At 66.8% G+C, this 20108-nt stretch overlaps 3 protein-coding genes across 4 annotated transcripts in view; all 3 read right to left on the reverse strand.

Annotated features, from left to right (window-relative positions):
• The window catches only part of NOTCH3 (notch receptor 3), a gene marked incomplete at its 3' end in the record, with an annotated part of 32407 nt that extends 23668 nt beyond the window's left edge, over positions 1-8739 (reverse strand). The window contains 8 exon segments of the mRNA XM_035572200.2: positions 235-420; positions 1009-1164; positions 2180-2413; positions 3154-3276; positions 3929-4033; positions 4959-5101; positions 6560-6641; positions 8673-8739. Coding sequence (XP_035428093.2) covers positions 235-420; positions 1009-1164; positions 2180-2413; positions 3154-3276; positions 3929-4033; positions 4959-5101; positions 6560-6641; positions 8673-8739 — 1096 coding nt within the window.
• A 1017-nt stretch (positions 8740-9756) lies between these two features.
• On the reverse strand, positions 9757-13346 carry LOC118261373 (epoxide hydrolase 3-like). The gene is given in 7 exon segments (XM_035572194.2): positions 9757-10567; positions 11084-11232; positions 11398-11501; positions 12079-12398; positions 12479-12564; positions 13100-13126; positions 13128-13346. Coding segments are annotated over 7 exon segments (1125 nt in total). The 3' UTR covers positions 9757-10347.
• Positions 13347-18044: 4698 nt separating this feature from the next.
• BRD4 (bromodomain containing 4) overlaps positions 18045-20108 on the reverse strand; it is a 61496-nt gene continuing 59432 nt past the window's right edge. For both annotated transcript variants that reach the window (XM_035572195.2, XM_035572196.2), the window contains exons 19-22: positions 19968-20098; positions 19377-19588; positions 18875-19151; positions 18045-18128 (exon numbers count right to left, since the gene is read on the reverse strand). In XM_035572195.2, coding sequence (XP_035428088.2) covers positions 18060-18128; positions 18875-19151; positions 19377-19588; positions 19968-20098 — 689 coding nt within the window. In that variant the 3' untranslated portion in view covers positions 18045-18059. The remainder of the gene's footprint in view (positions 18129-18874; positions 19152-19376; positions 19589-19967; positions 20099-20108) is intronic.

Below are 20108 nucleotides of genomic sequence, written 5' to 3' on the forward strand. Positions count from 1 at the left end.
TCCAGGCAAAGCCCCCCAGCCCCCCCAGACTCCCCCAGACCCCCCCAGGACCCCGCTGCCCCCCCCCTCCAGCACCCACCAGCCATGCAGATGAAGCACCCAGCACCCACCCAGCACCCACTGGCCATACAGATCCAGGCAAAGCCCCCCATCCCCCCCCAGCACCCCAGGACCCCCCCAGGACCCCCTCAGCACCCCCCCAGGCCCCCCCCAGCGCCCCCCCCCAGCACCCACCGGCCATGCAGATGCAGGTGAAGCGCCCGATGCGGTCCAGGCAGGTGGCCTGGTTGCGGCAGGGCCCCGACAGGCACTCGTTGACGTCGCTCTCGCAGCGCGGCCCCGCGTAGCCCCGGCCGCAGCGGCACTCGAAGGAGCCCTGGGTGTTCACGCAGCGCCCGAAGTGCTCGCAGGGGTTGGCGCCTGGAGGGGGGGGGAGGGGGGGGTCAGCACCCATGGGTGCCCGCCCCACCCATAGGGTGCCCACTGCCTGTGAGCATCCTCCAAACCGTGGGTGCCCCCCACTCATGCTGGGGACGCTCTCTGCACGCAAATCTCCCCCTCATGTGGGTGCTCCTCACTCATGGGTCCCCCCCCCCCAACTCATGGGTGCTCCCCCCACCCATGGGTGCCCTCCTCACCCATGGGTGCCCACCGTCCCTGAACACCCCCTAACCAGTGGGTGCCCCCCACTCATGCTGGGGATGCTCTCTGCACGCAAATCTCCTCCTCATGTGGGTGCTCCCCACCCATGGGTGCCCACCGCCCCTGAGCACCCCCCAACCCATGTGTGCCCCCCACTCACCCTGGGGATGTTCTCTGCACGCAAACGACCCCCTTTCATGGCTGGTCCCCACCCATGGGTGCCCCCCCCGCCCATGGGTGCCAACCGCCCTTGAGCGCCCCCCAACCTGTAGGTGCCCCCCACCCATGCTGGGGATGCTCTCTGCACGCAAAGGTCCACCTTGCATGGCTGCCCCCCACCCACGGGTGCCCCCCCCCCCCCCCCACCGATGGAGCACTCGTCGACGTCCTGGTCGCAGGCGCCGCCGGTGAAGCCGGGGGGGCAGGTGCAGATGGCGCGGCCGTTGACGGGGTTGGTGTCGCAGACGGCGTCCTCGTGGCACGGGTTGCTGACGCAGGCATCGTCCAGGTGGCACAGCAGCCCTACAAAAGGGGTGGGGGGCTCGGCGGGGGGGACCCCACAATGGGAACTCCCCCCCACACACACACATTGGGTGCCCACCCCCAGCCAGGGTGCTCGTGGGGTGATGGCCAAGCCGTGCCAAAGGCACCCAACTGTGAGCCAGAGGCACCCCGAGGTGCTCAACCCGTGCCGTGGTGCTTCTGGGGGTGCCCACCCCATAACAGGGTGCCCATGGGGTGATGCCCACCCCATGCCATTGAAACCCAACCCGCACCAGGACCACCCTAAGGTGCCCAACCCCGTGCCATTGACACCCAGCTTATGCCAAAAACAACCCCAAGGTGCCCAACTCCATGCCATGATGCTTCTGGGGGTGCCCATGGAGTGATGCCCACCCTGTACCATTGACACCCAACCAGTGCCAAAGCCACCCATAGGTGCCCAACCCCATGCCATTGCCACCCTACCCACACCAGGACCACCCCAAGGTGCTCAACCCCATGCCACGATGCTTCTGGGGGTGCTCATGGGGTGATGTCCATCCCATGCCCTTGACACCCAACCTGTGCCAAAGCCACCCATAGGTGCCCAACCCCATACCACTGCCACCCAACCTGCACCAGGACCACCCCAAGGTGCCCAACCCCATGTCATGATGCTTCTGGGGGTGCCCACCCCATGCCATTGACACCCAACCCACACCAGGACCACCCCAAGGTGCCCAACCCCATGCTATTGCCACCCAATCTGCACCAGGACCACCCCAAGGCACCCAACCCCATGCCACTACCACCCAAACCACCCCAAGGCGCCCACCCCGTTACACCCCTCCTCTCTGGGTGCCCACCCCACAACTGGGTGCCCTTGGGGTGAAGCCCACCCCACGAAAGCACCACCCAACCCACACCAGGACCGCCCCAAGGCGCCCAACCCCATGCCACTACCACCCAAACCACCCCAAGGCGCCCACCCCGTTACACCTCTCCTCTCCTGGGTGCCCACCCCATAACCGAGGCCCAACCCCAGAACCCTCACCCGTCTTGCCCATGGGGCAGGCGCAGTAGAAGGAGGCGACGCGGTCGTGGCAGGTGGCGCCGTGGAAGCAGACGGCGGTGGCGCAGTCGTCGATGTTGTCGGCGCAGCTCTCGCCCGTCCAGCCGTTGACGCAGACGCAGACGTGGGCGCCCGGCGAGTTGAAGCAGGTGCCCCCGTTGTGGCAGGCGTTGGGCTGCAGCTGGCACTCGTCCACGTCCTCGGTGCAGAACTGGCCTGGGGGGGGGGGGGGGGGGGTGGAAATGGCGAGAAGGGGGGGGGGGGTGAAAGGGTGAGGAGGGGGGTGAAATGGCGAGGAAGGGGTTAAAATGGCGAGGGAGGGGTTAAAATATGGCGGGGGAAGGGTGATGAAGGGGTTAAAATGGCGAGGAAAGGGTTAAAAGGGGGGGGTAAAAAGGTGAGGGGGGTGAAAGGGCGGGGGGGGGATTTAAAATGGCCGGGGGGGGGGGGGAAATGGCGAGGAAAGCGTTAAAATGGCGAGGGGAGGAAGGGTGTGGGTGGGTAAAATAGTGAGGAAAGGGTTAAAGGGGCAAGGGGGTTAAAATGGCGAGGAAGGGGTTAAAATGGCCGGGGGGGGGGGTTAAACGGCCGGGGGGGGGGGTTAAACGGCCGGGGGGGGGGGTTAAAATGGCGGGGGGGGTGCAAAATGGCGAGGAAGGGGTTAAAATGGTGTGCGGGGGGGTGTTAGAAGCATGGGGGGGAATGGCGAGGAAGGGGTTACAATGGCGGGGGGGGGGGGGGTGTAAAAGGGCAAGGGGGGGGTAAAAGGGCGGGGGGGGTGGGGTGGGGGAATGTGACCCACCTGGGTGCCCCCCTCGACCCACCCCCCATTGTCCCCCCTGACGCCCACCTGGGGCACCCATGGGTGGCCGAGCACCCCCACCCACCCACCCCGAGCACCCTGACCCACCACCCAACGCCCCCCCCTGTACGCCCCCCCGTGCCCCCCCCCGTACCTGTCCACTCGGGGGGGCACTGGCAGTTGTAGGTGTTGACCCCGTCCACGCAGGTGCCCCCGTTCTGGCACTTGTGCCCGGGGCAATCGTCCACGTTGGTGTCACAGCCCTGCCCCGTGAACCCTGGGGGGGGTGGGGGGGGCACCCCCATGTTAGAGGGAATCCCCAAACCCACCTGTGTGTCCCCCCCCACCCCCCACCCCCCGAAAAAAAACCCCACCATGCTGGGGGACCCCAATGGGCACCGGAGGGCCCCATGGGGTGCCAAGGATGTGCCAAGGACCCCTGGGGACACCCCCACTGTGACAGGGACCCCACGAACCACCCCCCCCCCCCATTGCCAGAGACCCCCAGGGACACCCCCACGGACCCCCCCCCCATTGCTAGAGAACCCCAGGGACACCCCCACGGTGACGGGGACCCCACGAACCACCCCCCATTGCCAGAGACCCCCAGGGACACCCCCACGGTGACAGGGACCCCACAGGACCCCCCCCCCGCCACTGCCAGAGACCCCCAGGGACACCCCCATGGTGCCAGGCCCCCCTGCCCACTTTTAGGGCCCCCCACCCAGTCCCAGGGACCCCCTGGGGACACCCCCCCGGTGCGAGGGCCCCCCACCCCATGCCATGGAGCTCAATGGGTGCTGGGGACCCCCAAACTCCCCCCCCCCGAAGTTGCACCCTCCAAACCAGATCACGCACCAGCCCTGCCCCCCATAACCCTCCCCCCCCCCCCCCCCCAGCAAGGGCACCCATGGGTGCCCAGCACCCACCGGGCAGGCAGCTGCACTCGAAGCCCCCCTCACCGAGGGGGCGGCAGGTGCCCCCGTTGAGGCAGGGCAAGGGGGTGCAGGGGTCCGGCAGCGAGCAGGAGGGGCCTGGGGGGGGAGGGGGGGGACAAAAGGGGGTGGTCAGCACCCCAGGGTGGGGCCTCAAGGGATACCTTCAGCACCCATGGGTGCTGTGGGCAGCAGCAGGCACCCACAGGTCCCATTTCCACCTCCCGGGAGCCCTTAAGGAACCTGTGGGTACCTTGAGCACCCGTCCATGTGGTAGGCTTGCCTGCTTCTACTGGGCACCCATGGGTGCTAGGGGCACCCACAGGCACCCATGGGAGCTGGCTGCACCCCCTTGTGCACCCACAGGAACATCTGCCCTGCCCCCCCACCCTGGGGTGCCCTTGAGCACCCATAGGCGCTGCAGACCTGCCTCCGTCTATCGGGCACCCGTGGGTGCTGTGGGCATTACTGGGCACCCATGGGAACATCGGCACCTCCTGGGTGCCCTCAAGGAACCACTGGATGCTTTGAGCACCCACAGGCACGGCAAATCTGCTTGCGTCTACTGAGCACCCATGGGTGCTGTGGGCATCAGCAGGCACCCACAGGTGCCATGGGCATCAGCAGGCACCCAAGGGTGCCATCAGCACCTCCTGGGTGCTCTCAAGGAATCCTCAGCTGCCTTGAGCACCCACGGGCACCTGGGGCCTGCATGGCTCCACTGGGCACCCATGGGTGCCATGGGCATCAGTAGGCACCCATGGGTGCCATCGGCACCTCCTGGGTGCCCTCAAGGAACCCCCAGCTGCCTTGAGCACCCATGGGCACCCAGGACCTGCCTGCACTTACTGGGCACCCTTGGGTGCCACGCTCACCCTTGGGACCTCCCTTCACCCCTCGGGCGTCCCGGGCACCCCCAGCTCCTCTCCTCCTCACCCCCTTCCACGACGGGCACCCACGGGTGCCACAGCCACTAGGGGGGCACCCTCCCGCCTCCCCTCGCACCCAAGGGACCCCCACTCACCGCGGAAGCCGGGGGGGCAGAGGCAGAGGTGGCTCAGGGCGCCGTCGTGCAGGGTGCTCTGGCACAGCCCCCCGTGGGCGCAGGGCGAGGGCACGCAGGGGTCCCGCAGCTGGCACCGCTCCCCCAGCGCCCCCGGCCGGCACCTGCGGCACCGCACCCATGGGACCCCCGCCGCGCCCACCACGGGACCCCCCCACCCCCCTACTGGGACCCATAGGACCCCCGCGGGGCGCTTGGGACCCTCACGGGGTGCTTGGGACCCCTGCAGGGTGCTCACACCCCCTATGGGACCCCCCCCCCAGGGCACCCATGGGACCCTCACATCCCCTATGGGACCCCCCAGACCCCCATGGGACCCTCACACCCCCTATGGGACCCCTCCAGGGCACCCATGGGACCTTCACACCCCCTATGGGACCCCCCCCCAGGGCACCCTTGGGACCCTCACATCCCCTATGGGACCCCCCCACAGGGCACCCTTGGGACCCTCACATCCCCTACGGGACCCCCCTGGGCACCCATGGGACCCTCACACCCCCTATGGGACCCCCCCCCCAGGGCACCCATGGGACCCTCACACCCCGTATGGGACCCCCCCCCCCAGGGCACCCTTGGGACCCTCACACCCCCTACGGGACCCCCCCCGGGCACCCATGGGACCCTCACACCCCCTACGGGACCCCCCCGGGCACCCATGGGACCCTCACATCCCCTATGGGACCACTCCTGGGCACCCATGGGACCCTCACACCCCCTATGGGACCCCCCCGGGCACCCATGGGACCCTCACACCCCCTATGGGACCCCCCCCTCTGGCACCCATGCCCCCCCCCCCCCACCCCAGGACCCTCACATCCCCAGCACCCACAGGACCCCCACGGGACCCCCACGGCACCCCTGGGACCCCCCCAGGACATGGGGGGAACGGGTGCAGGGTGACGGGGGGGGGGCACCCTGGGAACGTGCCCCCGGGCAGCTCCCACGTCCCCCCCCCTCTCCATCCTGTCCCCCCCCCACCCTGCCCGGGCAGGCACCGCCCTGCCCGCACCCGGCCCCGCGGGCAACGTGGGGTGGGGGGGGGACATGGAAGGGGGGGGGGGCCCGCACCCAGCCGGCGGCATTGGGTGCTATGGGGGGGGGGACTTGGGGGGGGGGCTACGGGGTGGGTTATGGGTTGTAAAGGGGGGGGGGGCATGCGGATCCTATAGGGCACCCCATGGTCAGGGTAACAGGGGAGGGGGGGTGGGGCACGGAGCTTGAGGGGGGCACCCATATGGGGGGGGGCACCCATTTTTGGGGGGGGCTTTGGGGCAGCTGGGGGGGGCTATGGGGTGGGTTATGGGTTGTAAAAGGGGGGGGGCATGCAGATCCTATAGGGCACCCCACGGTCAGGGCAACGAGGGGGGGCCACCCATATGGGGGGGGCTTTGGGGCAGCTGGGGGGGCTATGGGGTGGGTTATGGGTTGTAAAAGGGCGGGGGCACAGGGATCCTATAGGGCACCCCATGATAAGGGCAATGGGTGGGGGCACGGAGCTGGGGGTGGGGGCACCCATTTTGGGGTGGGGGGGGCACCCATTTTTTGTAGGGGGGGGCACTCACAGGCAGGCGGTGCGGCCGTTGGGGTGCAGCACGCATTGCCCCCCGTTCTCGCAGGGGTTTGTCCCCTCCGGGCATGGCAGCACTGGATGGGGGGGGGGTCGCGGGGGGGTCAGGCCTATAGCCTCCCCCCCCATGTAGCCCCCCGCCCCATAAATCCCCTGCTGACCCCCCAGCGCCCCTAACAGCCCCCCCCCCCCAAAGCAGCCCCACAGATCCTTCCTTGCCCCGTGCCCCCCCAGCCCCATTCCTACCTCCCCCCCCCCCCCCCCCAAAATGAACCCCCCCCGGGGTTAGGAAATGGGGGGAGGGGGGGCAGTGGGTGCCTCTGTCCCCACCCCTACCCCACCAGCACCCTGGGGTGCCCCCTTGTGGGGTGGGGTGGGGGGTTGAAAAAGGGGAGGGGTGGGCTGAGCGTGGCTGCACCGCACGTGCACTGCACGGACACGGTGCACACGCACCGACACAGTGCACGCGACGCACACGCACTGCACCGACGTGGTGCACGCGCACTGCACGCATGTGGTGCACACTCACTGCACGCGCGCTGTACAGACACGGTGCACTCGCTGCACGCACGTTGCACACGTGCTGCGTGTAGATGGCACGCGCACTGCACCCGCACTGCACATTGCACACACGCCGCACGGACACTGCGCGCACACTGCTGGCACGTTGCACATGCGCCGCACGCAGGTTGCACGGACATTGCACGCTCACTGCACGGACACTGCACGCTCACTGTGCACAGATTGCACGCACACTGCACGCACGTTGTACACACACTGCACGCAGATTGCACACGCGCTGCCTGCACACTGCATGCTCACTGCACGCACATTGCACGCGCACTGCACACACACTGCACGCGCACGTTGCACGCGCACTGCCCCCGTGCACAGCGCAGCTGCAGCACACTGCACGCCCACTGCATCCCTGCACTGCACGCAGCTTGCACGCGCGTGTGCGCTGCCGCAAAGCGCCCTGCCCGGGGGCACCGCACCCCAAAATCGCTGTCCCCCCCCCCCAAAATCCCTTCCCCCCCCCAAAATCGCTGCCTGCCCCCCAATCGCTGTCCAACCCCCAAACCCAGAGCCCCCCCCAACCCCCCCGAATGCATTTGAAGCCCGGGACCCCCCCCCATCACCGCGCGCCGCCCCCCCCAAACCATTGCAGCCCCCTTCCCTCCGAAATCGCCGCGGACCCCCCAAACCCCAGCTCCCCCCCCCGGTCACTGCACGTCCGTCCCCCCCCCCCCCCCAAATCACTGCCCCGTTCCCACGCTCCGCCCCCCCCCCGGCCTGGCCCCGCGTTCCCACGGTCCCGCTGCGCCCCCCCCGCTCCCCCCCCCCCCGCGTTCCCACGGTCCCGGTTCCCCCCTCCCCCCCCCCCTCAGTCCCGGTCCGGTTCCCCCCCCCCCCCCAACAATCCCGCGCCCCCTCCCCCGCCCCGGTGCCCCCAGCCCCGCCCCTCCCCCTACGTTCCCACGGTCCCGGCCGTGCCCCCCCCGCGCGGTCCCGAGGCCCGGGACTGGCCCCCCCCGCTTCCCCCCCCCCACCAAATTGGCCCGGTTGGGTCCGGGTCTCTCCGGTGCCCCCCCCCCGCTCCAACCCCGGCCTCTCTCAAAACTTTTCCGCGCTGCCCGCGGAAACTTTTCGCCTCCCCCCATCCCTCCCCCGGGGCCCAACCGGGCCGAACCGGGCCGATCCGGCCGGCTCCGTGTCCTCCCCCCGCCCTTTTGTCCCGGTTCGGCCCGGGCCGGTCGGTGGCGGAGCGGCAAAAGGGGGTTTTCCCCCCGCCCCCCGCCTTTTGGCCCGGTTCGGCCCGGTCAGCCCGATTCGTCCCGGTTCAACTCGGTTAGACCCGGTTCGTCCCGGTTCGACGCGGTTCGGCTCGGTTCGTCCCGGTTTGTCCCGGTTCGGCTCAATGCGGTGGGTCCCGGAGCCGCCACCGCCGCTCCCCTCCCCTTGGCACGCTTCAGCCCGCTTCAGCCCGGTTCGGCCCGGCCCCGCTCCGCTCCCTCCCGAAGCCTCCCCCGCCGCTCTCCGCCTCCCCCCGCCCTTTGGCCAGCTTCGGCCCGGTTCGGCCCGCTTTAGCCCGGTTCGGCCCCGCTCACCTGCGGCCGCCCCGAGGTGCAGCAGCAGCAGCACCAGGCCCGGGAGCCCCCCCGGAGCCCGGCCCATGGCGCCCCCCCCGTTACCGAGCCATGGAGGGGCCCGGTTCGACCCGGCTCGGCTCGGCTCGGCCCGGTCCCGCTCCGCGGCTCCGCGCCGGCCCCGGGAAACTTCGCAGCGGCTCCCGCCCCCCCCCCAAACAAGCCCCGCCCCCGGGGCGGAGCCACCCGCTCCGGGGGGGGGGGCGAAACCGTGCGGGACTGACCCGGGACAAAACCGGCCCCGCCCCCCGCCCCCCCCCCCCCCGAGGGGTCCCCCCCTCCCAAGGCGGGGATTGGGAGGGGGGAGGAGGGATTAAAGGGGGGGGGGGCTGGTGGGGGAGGGGGTGCGGGAGGGGTGGGGGAGGGGCATGCAGCTGTTCTCCCCCCCCATCGCCCCCCCCCCCCCCGCCCTGATGTTTGCAGCAGCTGCAGGGCCCAGGGCCAGCGAGGGGCCCAGAGAGGGGGCGCAGGATGGGCACGGAGCCCCCCCCTCTCCCCCCCAAGGGACGCCCCCACCCCTAAGGGGCCCTCCCCCACCAAGGGACTCCCTCCCACCACGGGGTAACCCCCCCCCCGGCAGGGAGACCCCCCCCATCCCAATGGGGCAACCCCTAATGGGACACCCCCCCCCCCGGGGAACCAACCCATAATGAGAATCTCCCCCCCCAGTGGGACACCCCCTGCCCCGGGGAACCCCCCCCCCGCAATGGGACACCCCCCTCCAAGGCTGCCCCCCCCCCCCAAATTCTGTTTCTGCCCCAAAAGCTGCCCGGGCACATTCCAGCGTGGGGCCAGGCTGGCATTGTCACCCAAGGGTGCCATTGTCACCTGGAGGGGTGCCATTGTCACCGGGGGGGGGAGCCCGCCTGGCACCCCTGGGTGGGGGCTGGCACTGCCACCCGTGGCTGGCATCGGCCCCTGGGGCTGGCATTGGCACCCATGGGTGCCCATGTTGGGTGCTGCGGGTGCCAGGAGGGCGCAGCGTGGGGTCCCCATGTGTGTGTCCCCCCCCATGTCACCACCCCCCCAAGCAGCCCCCAGCCACTGGCGTCACCGCACTTTTATTCAGGGCACTTGGGGACAGAAGGCACCAGACCAGACGTTGGGGTCCCCATCAGGACCCTGGGGCTCCCCCTCCAGGTGTCGGGGTCCCCATCCAGATGTTGGGGTTCCCCATGAGGACCTCAGTGTCCCCATCCAGATGTTGGGAGTCCCCATCCAGACATCGGGGTCCCCATCCGGACATTGGGGTCCCCACCAGGACGTTGAGGTCCCCATCCAGACGTTGGGGTCCCCATGAGGACCCTCAGGTCCCCATCGAGATATCGGGGTCCCCACCCAGACGTTGGGGTCCCCATGATCATGCTGGTGTCCCCCCCATGCAGATGTTGGGGTCCCCACCCAGACACCGGGGTCCCCTATCCAAATGTTGGGGTCCCCACCCAGACACCAGGTCCCCAGGAGGACCCTGGTGCCCCCACCCAGACATCGGTGTCCCCACAAGGATCCCGGTGTCCCCACCCAGACGTCCCCACCATCCCCGCGGGCAGCACCCAGCTCCTCTCTCCCACTGGGGGAGCACCCTAGGGTGCCGTCCCCGGGGTCAGGGTGCGCATGTGGCGGGGGGGGTCCCCGCTCACTCCGTCCCCCGCAGGAAGTCCCAGAGGAGGCGGTTGACGGTGTCGGGCTGGTCCTCGGGCAACCAGTGGCCGGCGTTGGGGACGAGGTGCAGGCGGGCGGTGGGTGCCATGCGGCGGCGGAGGCAGGGCGCGAGGCGGGCGTCCAGGAAGGCGTCGCGGGCACCCCAGAGCAGCAGCACCGGGCAGGGCGGGCGCTCGCGGGGCACCGGGGCATCCCTGCGGGGTGGGGGTAGGGGCGATGGGTTAGGGAGGGGAGAGATGAGGCTTGGGGGGGGGGGGGAGGCAAATGGGGGAGTGGCCCGGTGGGAGCACCTCGATGGGAGCACCCGAAATGGGAGCACCCAAAATGAGAGCACACAGATGAGGAGCACCTCGATGGGAGCACCCGAAATGGGAGCATCCCAATAGGAGCATCCCAATGGGAGCACCCGAAATGGGAAGATCCCAATGGAAGCACCTTGATGGGAGCACCCGAAACGGGAGGATCCCAATGGGAGCACCTCGATGGCAGCACCCAAAATGGGAACACCCAAAAGAGGGGCACCCAGAATGGGAGCACCCAAAACGGGAGCATCCAGACCAGGAGAACCCAAAGGAAGAGCCCCCAAAGAAAGAGCCCCCTAAAAAAAGACCACCCGAAAAAAAGAGCACCCAAAGAGGAACGACCTGAGCCAGCAGCACCCCGAAGTGAGAGCGCCCCACACCGGTGTTCCCCGGGGGACCGCCACCTACCCGAAGATGTTGCGGTAGTAGTTGATGGGGGGCGTGAGCCCCCCGGGCTGCGAGAGGCCGTAGAGGTAGGCATCGAGCTCAGGCTCCGTCAGCCGCCGCGCCGGGTTCTGGATGCCCGTCCAAGGCCCCGTCAAGAAGGTCTTCAGGAGCTGCGGGGCCACCAGAAGGGTCTGGATGCAGCCCCCAGCCCCAAATCGGGGAGAGGGGACTCTCGCTCCCCACCCTCAGCTTCGTTCCTGGTCCTCAAGCGGCGCTTGAGGCACGGAGGGTGGCGCGGGTGCCCTGTGGGGGACGAGGTGGGGATGGGGACCCACCTCAAAGTCGGCCATGGAGAGGAGCAGCTCCGGCAGCAGGGGCAGCTGGAAGAGGAACATGTAGCTGGAGCGGAGCAGCTGTGATGGGTGCCAGGCGCTGAACCCTGCGGTGCCGGGAGAGGAGCAGCGGCGTCAGCGGCGCGAGGCAGGGAACGGCCTCTGGGGGCAGGGCCGCGGGTGGTGGCACCCAACGGCGTGGCCATAGGAGAAGGCACCGAAGGGCATGGCCATGGAAGGTGGCACCCAAGGGCGTGCCCACAGGAGACGGCACCCAACGGCACAACAATGGGAGGTGGCACCCAACTGCACGGCCATGGGAGATGGCACCCAATGGCACAGCCATGATATGGCACCCAAGGGCATGGCCATGGGAGGTGGCACCCAAGGGCACGGCAATGGGAGGTGGCCCCCAATGGTGTGGCCACAGGAGATGGCACCCAATGGCGTGGCCATGGGAGTTGGCACCCAATGGTGTGGCCACAGGAGATGGCTCCCAACGGCACAGCCATGACATGGCATCCCAATGGCATGGCCATGGGAGGTGGCACCCAAAGACACGGCCACGAGGGATGGCACCCAACGGCACAGCTCTCACTGGCACAGCCATACGGTGGCACCCAACGGCACACCACGGTCACCAGAGGTGCCACCCCATGTCCCGAGCCAGGTGCCACCCCTTACTGGCCATGACGGCGCGGTGACTCGCGTCGACGATCACCAACTTCTCCACCAGGTCGGGGTGGCCGGCGGCCAGCTCCCAGGCCAAGACGCCGCCCCAGTCGTGCCCCACCAGGATGCACTTGGGGTGCCCGGCGGTGGCACCCGTGTGGCCCTCGGGTGTCCCCAGCACCTCGATGACCTCGCGGATGTCCTCAAGGAGGACCTCGGGCCGGTAGCTCTCCTTGCCCGGTGGCTTCTCGGACGCTCCGCAGCCACGCAGGTCCAGGGCCACCACCCGGTACCGGGTGCTGAACTCCAGCAGCTGGTGACGCCAGCAGAACCTGGGGGGGAGGGGACACCTCCGGTCACCCCCCACACCAGGTGTCACCTCCCTCCCCCCCCCCAAGTCCCCATTACCCACCAGTTTTGGGGGAAGCCGTGCAGCAGCAGCATCAAGGGGGCTGTGGGGGGGCCCCGGGCGACATAGTGGAGCTGCAGCCCTGAACTCTGGGGAGGGGGAAGGGGTGGGGGGTCAGTGGGGGAGCCCCCATCCCAAAAGTTGGGCCCCTCCCAGCACCCTTAAGACACACCCGCCCCCGGAACCCCAAATCCCCCAAAGACCCCTCCAGGGCCCCTCCTGGGACCCCCAAGACCCCCTCAGGCCCCCCAGAACCCTTCCAAGGCCCCTCCTGGCACCCTCAAGACTCCCCCAGGAACGCCAAACCCCCCAAGACCCCTCTCCAGGGCCCTTCTTGGGACCCCCAAGGCCCCCCAGGCCCCCTCAGAACCCCTCCAGAGCCCCTCCTGAGACCCCAAAGACCCCCTCAGCCCCCCCAGAACCCCTCCATGGCCCCTCCCAGCACCCTCAAGACCCCCTCAGCCCCCCCAAAACCCCTCCAAGGCCCCTCCCAGCACCCTCACGACCCCCCCAGGAACCCCAGCCCCCCCCCCAGAACCCCTCCAGGGCCCCTCCCAGCACCCTCAAGACCCCCCCAGGAACCCCAAGCCCCCCAAGACCCCACTCCAGCCCCCCCCCCCCCACCTTGAGCCTCAGGTGCCCGTGCTCCCCGTAGGTGTCCGTCCGCCAGCCCCGGGGGGGGCTCTGCCCGCACCCGCCAGCGCAGGGCCCCCCGGGGCCCCCGCCGCAGGAGCACCCCCAGACCCCAGAGCCCGTAGGCGACCCCGGCCGCTGCCACCGCCGCTGCCACTGCCAGCCGGGCCACCAAGCGCTGCAGGGCCAGCAGCGCCCGCGTGGGCGCCAGCAGTGCCGTGCAGAGGGACAGGAGCATGGCAGGGAACGATGTCACCACCGCTGTCACCTAGGGCAGGGAGTGGCACCTGTCGGGGTGGACCGGTAGCGGGGGTTTGTCACCTGGGTGGGTTTGTCACATCCGGTCCCCAGGTGGCTTTGGCACTGGGGTGCCCCAGGTGGCCTTGTCACACCAGGATGTCCCCATGTCTGGGGGTGGCTTTGTCCCTATGGTGGCCCTGTCCCTAACATGTCCCATCCCAGGGTGGCCCTGTCCCCAGGACGTCCTCACACCAGGGTGCCCACATCCCCAGGGTGTCCCTGTCCCAAGGTGGCCTTGTCACCACGGGTGTCCCAGCACCAAGGTGTCCCCAGGCTGAGGGTGGCCTTGTCACCGGGGTGTCCCCATCCCCAGGGTGGCCCTGTCTCCAGCACGTCCCATCCCAGGGTAGCCTTGTCACAGGTTGTCCCCATGCTCAGGGTGTCCCCAACCCAGGGTGGCCCTGTCACTAGGGTGTCCCCACACCAGGGTGTCTCCACGCCAGGGTGTCCCTGTCCCAAAGGTGGCCCTGTCCCCAGGGTGTCCCATCCCAGGGTGGCCTTGTCACCGGGGTGTCCCAGTCCCCAGGTGGCCCTGTCCCCAGGGTGTCCCCGACCCCAGGTGGCCCTGTCCCCAGGGTGGCCTTGTCACCGGGGTGTCCCATCCCAGGGCGTCCCATCCCAAGTGGCCCTTGTCACCAGGGTGTCCCCACACCAGGGTGTCCCATCCCAGGGTGGCCTTGTCACCGGGGTGTCCCAACCCAGGGTGTCCCGTCCCAGGTGTCCCCGTCCCCAGCAGGCTGTCCCCACGCCGGGGGGGGTTTGTCACCACGTCCCAGCCCTCGTCCCCCAGTCCTGGGCCGGGCTGTCCCCGGGTGTCCCCCCCCCGGGGTGTCCCCACCCGGGTGTCCCCTGTCCCCTCCCGGGGTGTCCCCACCCGGGTGTCCCCCCCCGGGGTGTCCCCCCCCGGGTGTCCCGCCCCGGGGTGTCCCCGCGGTGTCACCTCGCCGGGCTCGCTCCTGCCCCCAGTGCAGCCCCACGCGCGGCCTGCCCCGTGCTGTCGCTGTCGCCGGGGCTGTCGCTGTCGCGGGGCTGTCGCGACACCAGGGGCGCAGGGGGGGGGGTCGGGGAGCCCCGTCCCGACCTTCTCGCGCCACCTCCGCCCGCCCGAGCTCGGCCGCGCCCGGCCCCGCCCTCCCCCCGCTCGCTGATTGGCCCGCGCCGAGCGCGGGGGAGGAGGGGGCGGGGCTTCGTGGAAGGCAGCCAATGAGAGCGCGGGGGGAAGGGAGGGGGGCGGGGAAAAGGGGAGGGGCGGGGGCAGAGGTCACGTGGGGGCGGGCGGGGGAGGGGCGGGGAACGAGTAAGGGAGGGGGGAGGGGCGGGGAAGGGGGCCCTGCAGCCCATCCCCCACCCGGCCAGGGGGACACGGAGGGGGAGGGGGGGACAATGGGACAGGGACAGAATGGGACGGGGGGGGACAATGGGACACGAGGACAATGGGACAGGGACAAGGGGACGGGGAGAGGGGGGGCAATGGGATGGGGGGATGGGGGACAGGGGGACATGGGAACAGGGGACAAGGGGACATGGGGACATTGGGACATGGGGACAGGGGGATATGGGGATATGGGGACAGGGGGACATGGGGACAGGGGGATATGGGGATATGGGGACAGGGGGACATGGGGACAGGGGGACAGGGGAACAGGGACGGGGGACACTGGGAGATGGGGACAGGAGGACACAGCAACGCGGGGGTGGGGGCCATGGGGACACCGTGACACCGGGACATGGTGACGCTGGGACACGGGGCCACAGCCAGGGGACACGGAGCCATGGGACCGGGGACCACGGGGACATTGGGATGCGGGGACAGGGGGACACGGCCAGGGGACAGGGGGTCATGGGGGTAATGGGGCAGGGGAACAGGGGGACACAGGGACAGGGGGACATAGGGACATGGGGACAGCGGGATGTGGGGACACGGGGACAGCTCCTGCTGTGGCCATGGGAGGGGCCCCGTTGGGCAGGGGTGTTCCCACGGCCCCTCCACCCCCACCCCAGGGTGCACCCACCCAGGGGGGCACGGGGACCCTGGGTACGGGCACAGTCCCTGCAGCTTTTTGCCCATTTTCACCCTTTTTTTCCCCAGAACGTGCGGGATTCCGGGGGACATCACGACAGCGTGGGGGTGACACCCACCGTCGGTGTGCGGGATCGGGGGGCTAAACCCACCTGTGGTCCAAAACTAGGGAAATTCACCCCAACAACAGGGAAATTCACCACAAAAACAGGGAATTTCACCCAAAAATGGGGAAATTCACCCGAAACCAGGGAAATTCACCCCATATGCAGGGAAATTCACCATAAACTGAGGAAATTCACTCTAAAACTGGAGAAATTCTCCCCGAACAAGAGAAATTCACCTAAAACCATGGAAATTCACGCTAAAACTGGGGAAATTCACCCCCAAACCAAGGAGATTCACGCAAAAAGTGGTGAATTTCACTCAAAAAACAAGTAGATTCATCCCAAAATTGGGGAAATTAACCCCAAAACCAGGTAAATTCACCCCAATCCAGGGGCATTCACCACAAAACTGGGGAAATTCATCCCAAACTAGGGAAACCCTTAGCATAACTGCGGAATTTCACCCCAAAAGCAAGGAGATTAACCCCAGAATTGGGTAAATTAACCCCAAAACCAGGGAAATTCACCCCAAAACCCGCTAAATTCATCCCCAAACTGAGAAAATTCACCACAAACTTGGTAAATTTACTCCAAACTGGGTAAATTTATCCCTGTACTGGGGAAATTCACCACTAAACTAGAGAATTTCACCCCCAAACTGGGGAAATTCACCCTCAAACTGGGGAAACTGATCCCGCAAATGGGTAACTTGACTCCAAACCAGGTAAACTTACCCCCAAACCAGGGAAATTCACCACCAAATTGGGGAAATTCACCCCAAAACTGGGGAAATTTATCCCCAAACCGGGCAAATTCATCCCCAAACTGGGTAAATTCACCCCTAAACTGGGTAAATTGACCTGAAACGGGGTAAATTTACCCCAAACCAGAGAAATTCACCCCCAAATTGGGGAAAGTCACCCCAAACCCAGCGAAATTCACCCCCAAACATGGGAAATTCACCCCAAACCAGGGAAATTCACCCAAGAACTGGGGAAATTCACCCCAAAACGTGCACGGGAGGCTCCTGGGGAGTGGTCCCGCGGGGGTCCCACAGGGACGGACGGACGGACGGACGGGCGCGGGGCGTTTAAAAAAAAAAAAGAGATGCGTTTATTCCATGATCGGTACAGACCAGATGCATATTCACTGTAGGAAATAAAACCATCGAGTTACTCCAGAGCTCGCCCAATACTGACGCGCCAGGATTGTACTGTATAGTGGGTATTTATGGCACATAACGTCGAACAGTTCGAAGAATAAAATTAAATCGAAGAACGCGCGCCACCGCCCGCGGAGGGGGGGGGAAGCCCCATGCCCGTGGTGGCAGCCGGTATAAAAACCTTTTTTTTTTTTTTTTTTTCAACTTTTTCCTTTTTCTTCTTTTTTTTTTCCAACGTGTTTTTTTTTTTTTGTTCGTTTTAAACATATTTTTTTATGACGCTTTAAAAAAAAAAAAAAACCAAAAAACCAAAAAACCGTGGCTTTCTGGTTCTTACAGTTAAAAATATAGACTAAAAGTTTGAAACTGAGCAAAATAGAAGCAGTGTGTTCTTTACACCGAATTTGGTGGGGCTCACCAAAAAACCTCAAACAAATATATGCCAACTATATTCACTATACAATACAGCCACAAACACTAGTGGCAGGGTGGTGACGTCCCCCGCTGCCGCTGTTTTTTTTTTCCCCGCTCCACCCCGCGATGCAGAGGGACGAATGACACCCGGTGAAGAGTTTGAGCAGTGCCGAATTTTCTGGAGGAAGGAAGAAAAAAAAAAAAAGGGGTGGTGGTGGTGGTGGTGGCAGTGGTGGTGGTGGCGGGGGGGGTGGGAGGGTTAGGGGGGGAAATATAAACGAACGAACGAAAAGACTGAAAGAATCTGACTTTGGTTGGTAGTCTAGCTCCGGTTCCCGGAGCGCCGCGCGCCGCCGGAGCCTCCACCGAGCGGCCGCACGCGCGCGCGCTCGCCGCGCTTCCCTTTTTTCGCGAGCGGGCGCGGAGGTGGGGAGGACGGCGGCACCGGGAGCGCCGGCTCATGGAGGAGGAGGGGGGAAGAGAGAGAGGCCCCCCCCCCCACCCCTCCCCCCCCACCCCGGCACTGCTCGCTCTCGTGGACGTTCGGCAAGTCGAGGAGGACCCTGGCGTCTAGAAAAAGGTGTGACGAAGATGAAGTCCTGGGATATACGGCGAATACGTTTGGCATAGAGGATGTCGAGTGACGACGGGGGCGCGCGCCCGGTGCCGGCGGCGATGCCCCGGGGTGGCCCCCCCCACAGGCTTCGCGCGGGGGCGGTGGTCTTCGTCGGTTTTCGGGGAGGGTGGGGGGCGGATGGCGGGCTGTAAGGCAGACCCTGCTGATCCTCCGGAGGCCGCGTTGAAAGAGCCGCGACGGGCGAGCATGCAGGGGGCCGCGGGCGCGCGCGCGCTCCCCTCCCAGCCGCCGGTAACACTATGGAGAGTTCAAAGGTTTTTTTTGCCGGGGGGTGGGTTTCGAAAGAGTCAGGAGGAGGAAACGAGGCGCTATTAGAAAAGGTTCTCTTCGAATATTGCCAACAAGTCGCTCTGGAAATTCATGTCGATCGTAGCTGCCATCTGCGGGGAGAGGAGGAAGGGGGCGTCAAGGTGGCGCCAGGGCTCTAAGGTGGCACCAAGGACGTCATGGTGGCATTGGGAGCATCAGTGTGGCACCGGGGGCATCAAGGTGGCACCAAGAGAGTCAAGGTGGCATTAGGGGCATCAAGGTGGCACAGGGGGCACCTAAGTGGCACCAGGGACATCAAGGTTGCACCAAGAGAGTCAAGGTGGCATTGGGGACGTCAAAGTGGCACCAAGGACATTAAGGTAGCATTGGGGCATGAAGCTGGCACCAAGGACATCAAGGTGGCATTAGGGGCATCAAGGTGGCATGGGGGGGCATCAAGGTGGCACCAAGAGTGTCAAGGTGGCATCAGGGGCATCAAAGTGGCACCAAGAGAGTCAAGCTGGCACCAAAAAGCGTCAAGGTGGCATTTGGAGGCACCAAGGTAGCACCAAGGGCATCAAGGTGGTACTGGGGGTGTCACGGTGGCACTAGGGACATCAAAGTGGCACCAGGGGTGTCAGCGTGGCACTGAGGACATCAAGGCTGCACCAGGGATGATGCCGATGTAGCACTGGGCACATCAAGGTGGCACCACGGGCATCAAGGTGGCACTGGGTACATCGAGGTGGCACCACCGTTGAGGTCTAGGTGGCACCTGAGGCATCAAGGTGACACCGGGGAGGGGTCTCCACGTCCCTCGGCCATTGCACGGGGACGCCGGGGGCCTGGAGCTGCCCGTCCCTGCGGCCGCACTCACCGCCTCCCTGCGCCTCCGCTCCTGCTCTCGCTTCCGGGCCATCTCCCTCTGCTGATCCAGCATGGACTGCGAGGACTGCGGCTGTGAGCTCTGGCCTTGGGGCGCGGAGGCTGTGGCCGGTGGCACCTGCTGCTGCTGCTGCTGCTGCTGCTGCTGCTGCTGTTGCTGCTGCTGCTGCTGTTGTTGCTGCTGCTGCTGCTGCTGCTGCTCCTGGCGCCGCCGCACCTCCTCGTGCACCCTGCGAGCCTGCTCCATGGCGTCTTCGTCGTCGCGGCTCCTGCAACGCCGCCAGCAGCACCCATGAGACCCCACGCTGTGCCCGGAGCACCCCCCTTTTGCTGTCTGGGTGTGTGTGGGGGGGGGACTGCGTGGACTACATCCCCTCTCCCCCTGCAACCCCGACCTGAATGTGGCAGCCGGGCATGCGTACGGCGCCGCGCCAGCCTCGAGGAACCCCTCGGCCCCAAAAATGCCGGCAGGGCATCGGCGAAGCCGCCCTCACCTCATCCGCTCCTGCTCCCGCCGCAGCCGCTCCTTCTCCCTTTCCACCTGTTCTGCCTGAGCTTTCAGCGCCTTCTCCCGCTCCTCCTTCTCCCGCGCTGCCCTCTTGAACTGCTCGAAGCTGTCGCTGGAGGACTTGGCCGTGGAGGATGGGGTGGTGGGGTGTTTCTGAACCAAGCTCGCCCACGAGCCCATGTTCTTGATTTTCAGGTCCTGGGGAGGGGAGGAGACGTCAGGGGGACAAGGCTCGCCACCAGGACGAGCTGGCGGCCGCACGCACCGTGCTCAACACGCAGCAAACCCCCTGCGGCGGCTGAAACCGGCAAATCCCCGGCAGACACCAGTCCGGGCTCAAGGCTGGAGGACTGGGGGTGCTGGAGCGGGGGGCGCACGCAGCCTTCAGCTACCCCAAGGGTGAGAGGAAGGACCCGGCACCCTGCCAGAAGCGGGACCAGCTCCCTCTGACCGGTGGCTTCCCGCTGCGATGCCCCCACTCAGCCTCCCTCCGCTTCATTTTGGGGAGGAATTTCCAAAATCGAGGCAAAGGAACGTACCCCACCCCCATCCGAAAGCGTGCTGAGCTCAGCCGTACCTTTTTAGGGGCAACGGGCGTTTTTGGTTCCTGCTTCTGTCTGTCTTTGTCCTGCACTCCCGGCGGCGGTGCGTTCTGCTCGGGGGGTCTAATTACGGGCCGCCCGCCCTCCATGGGCTTCATCTCCGTTCCTGCAACGAC

The sequence above is a fragment of the Cygnus atratus genome, chromosome 30, assembly GCF_013377495.2.
Source record: "Cygnus atratus isolate AKBS03 ecotype Queensland, Australia chromosome 30, CAtr_DNAZoo_HiC_assembly, whole genome shotgun sequence".
NCBI classification, from domain to species: Eukaryota; Metazoa; Chordata; class Aves; order Anseriformes; family Anatidae; genus Cygnus; species Cygnus atratus.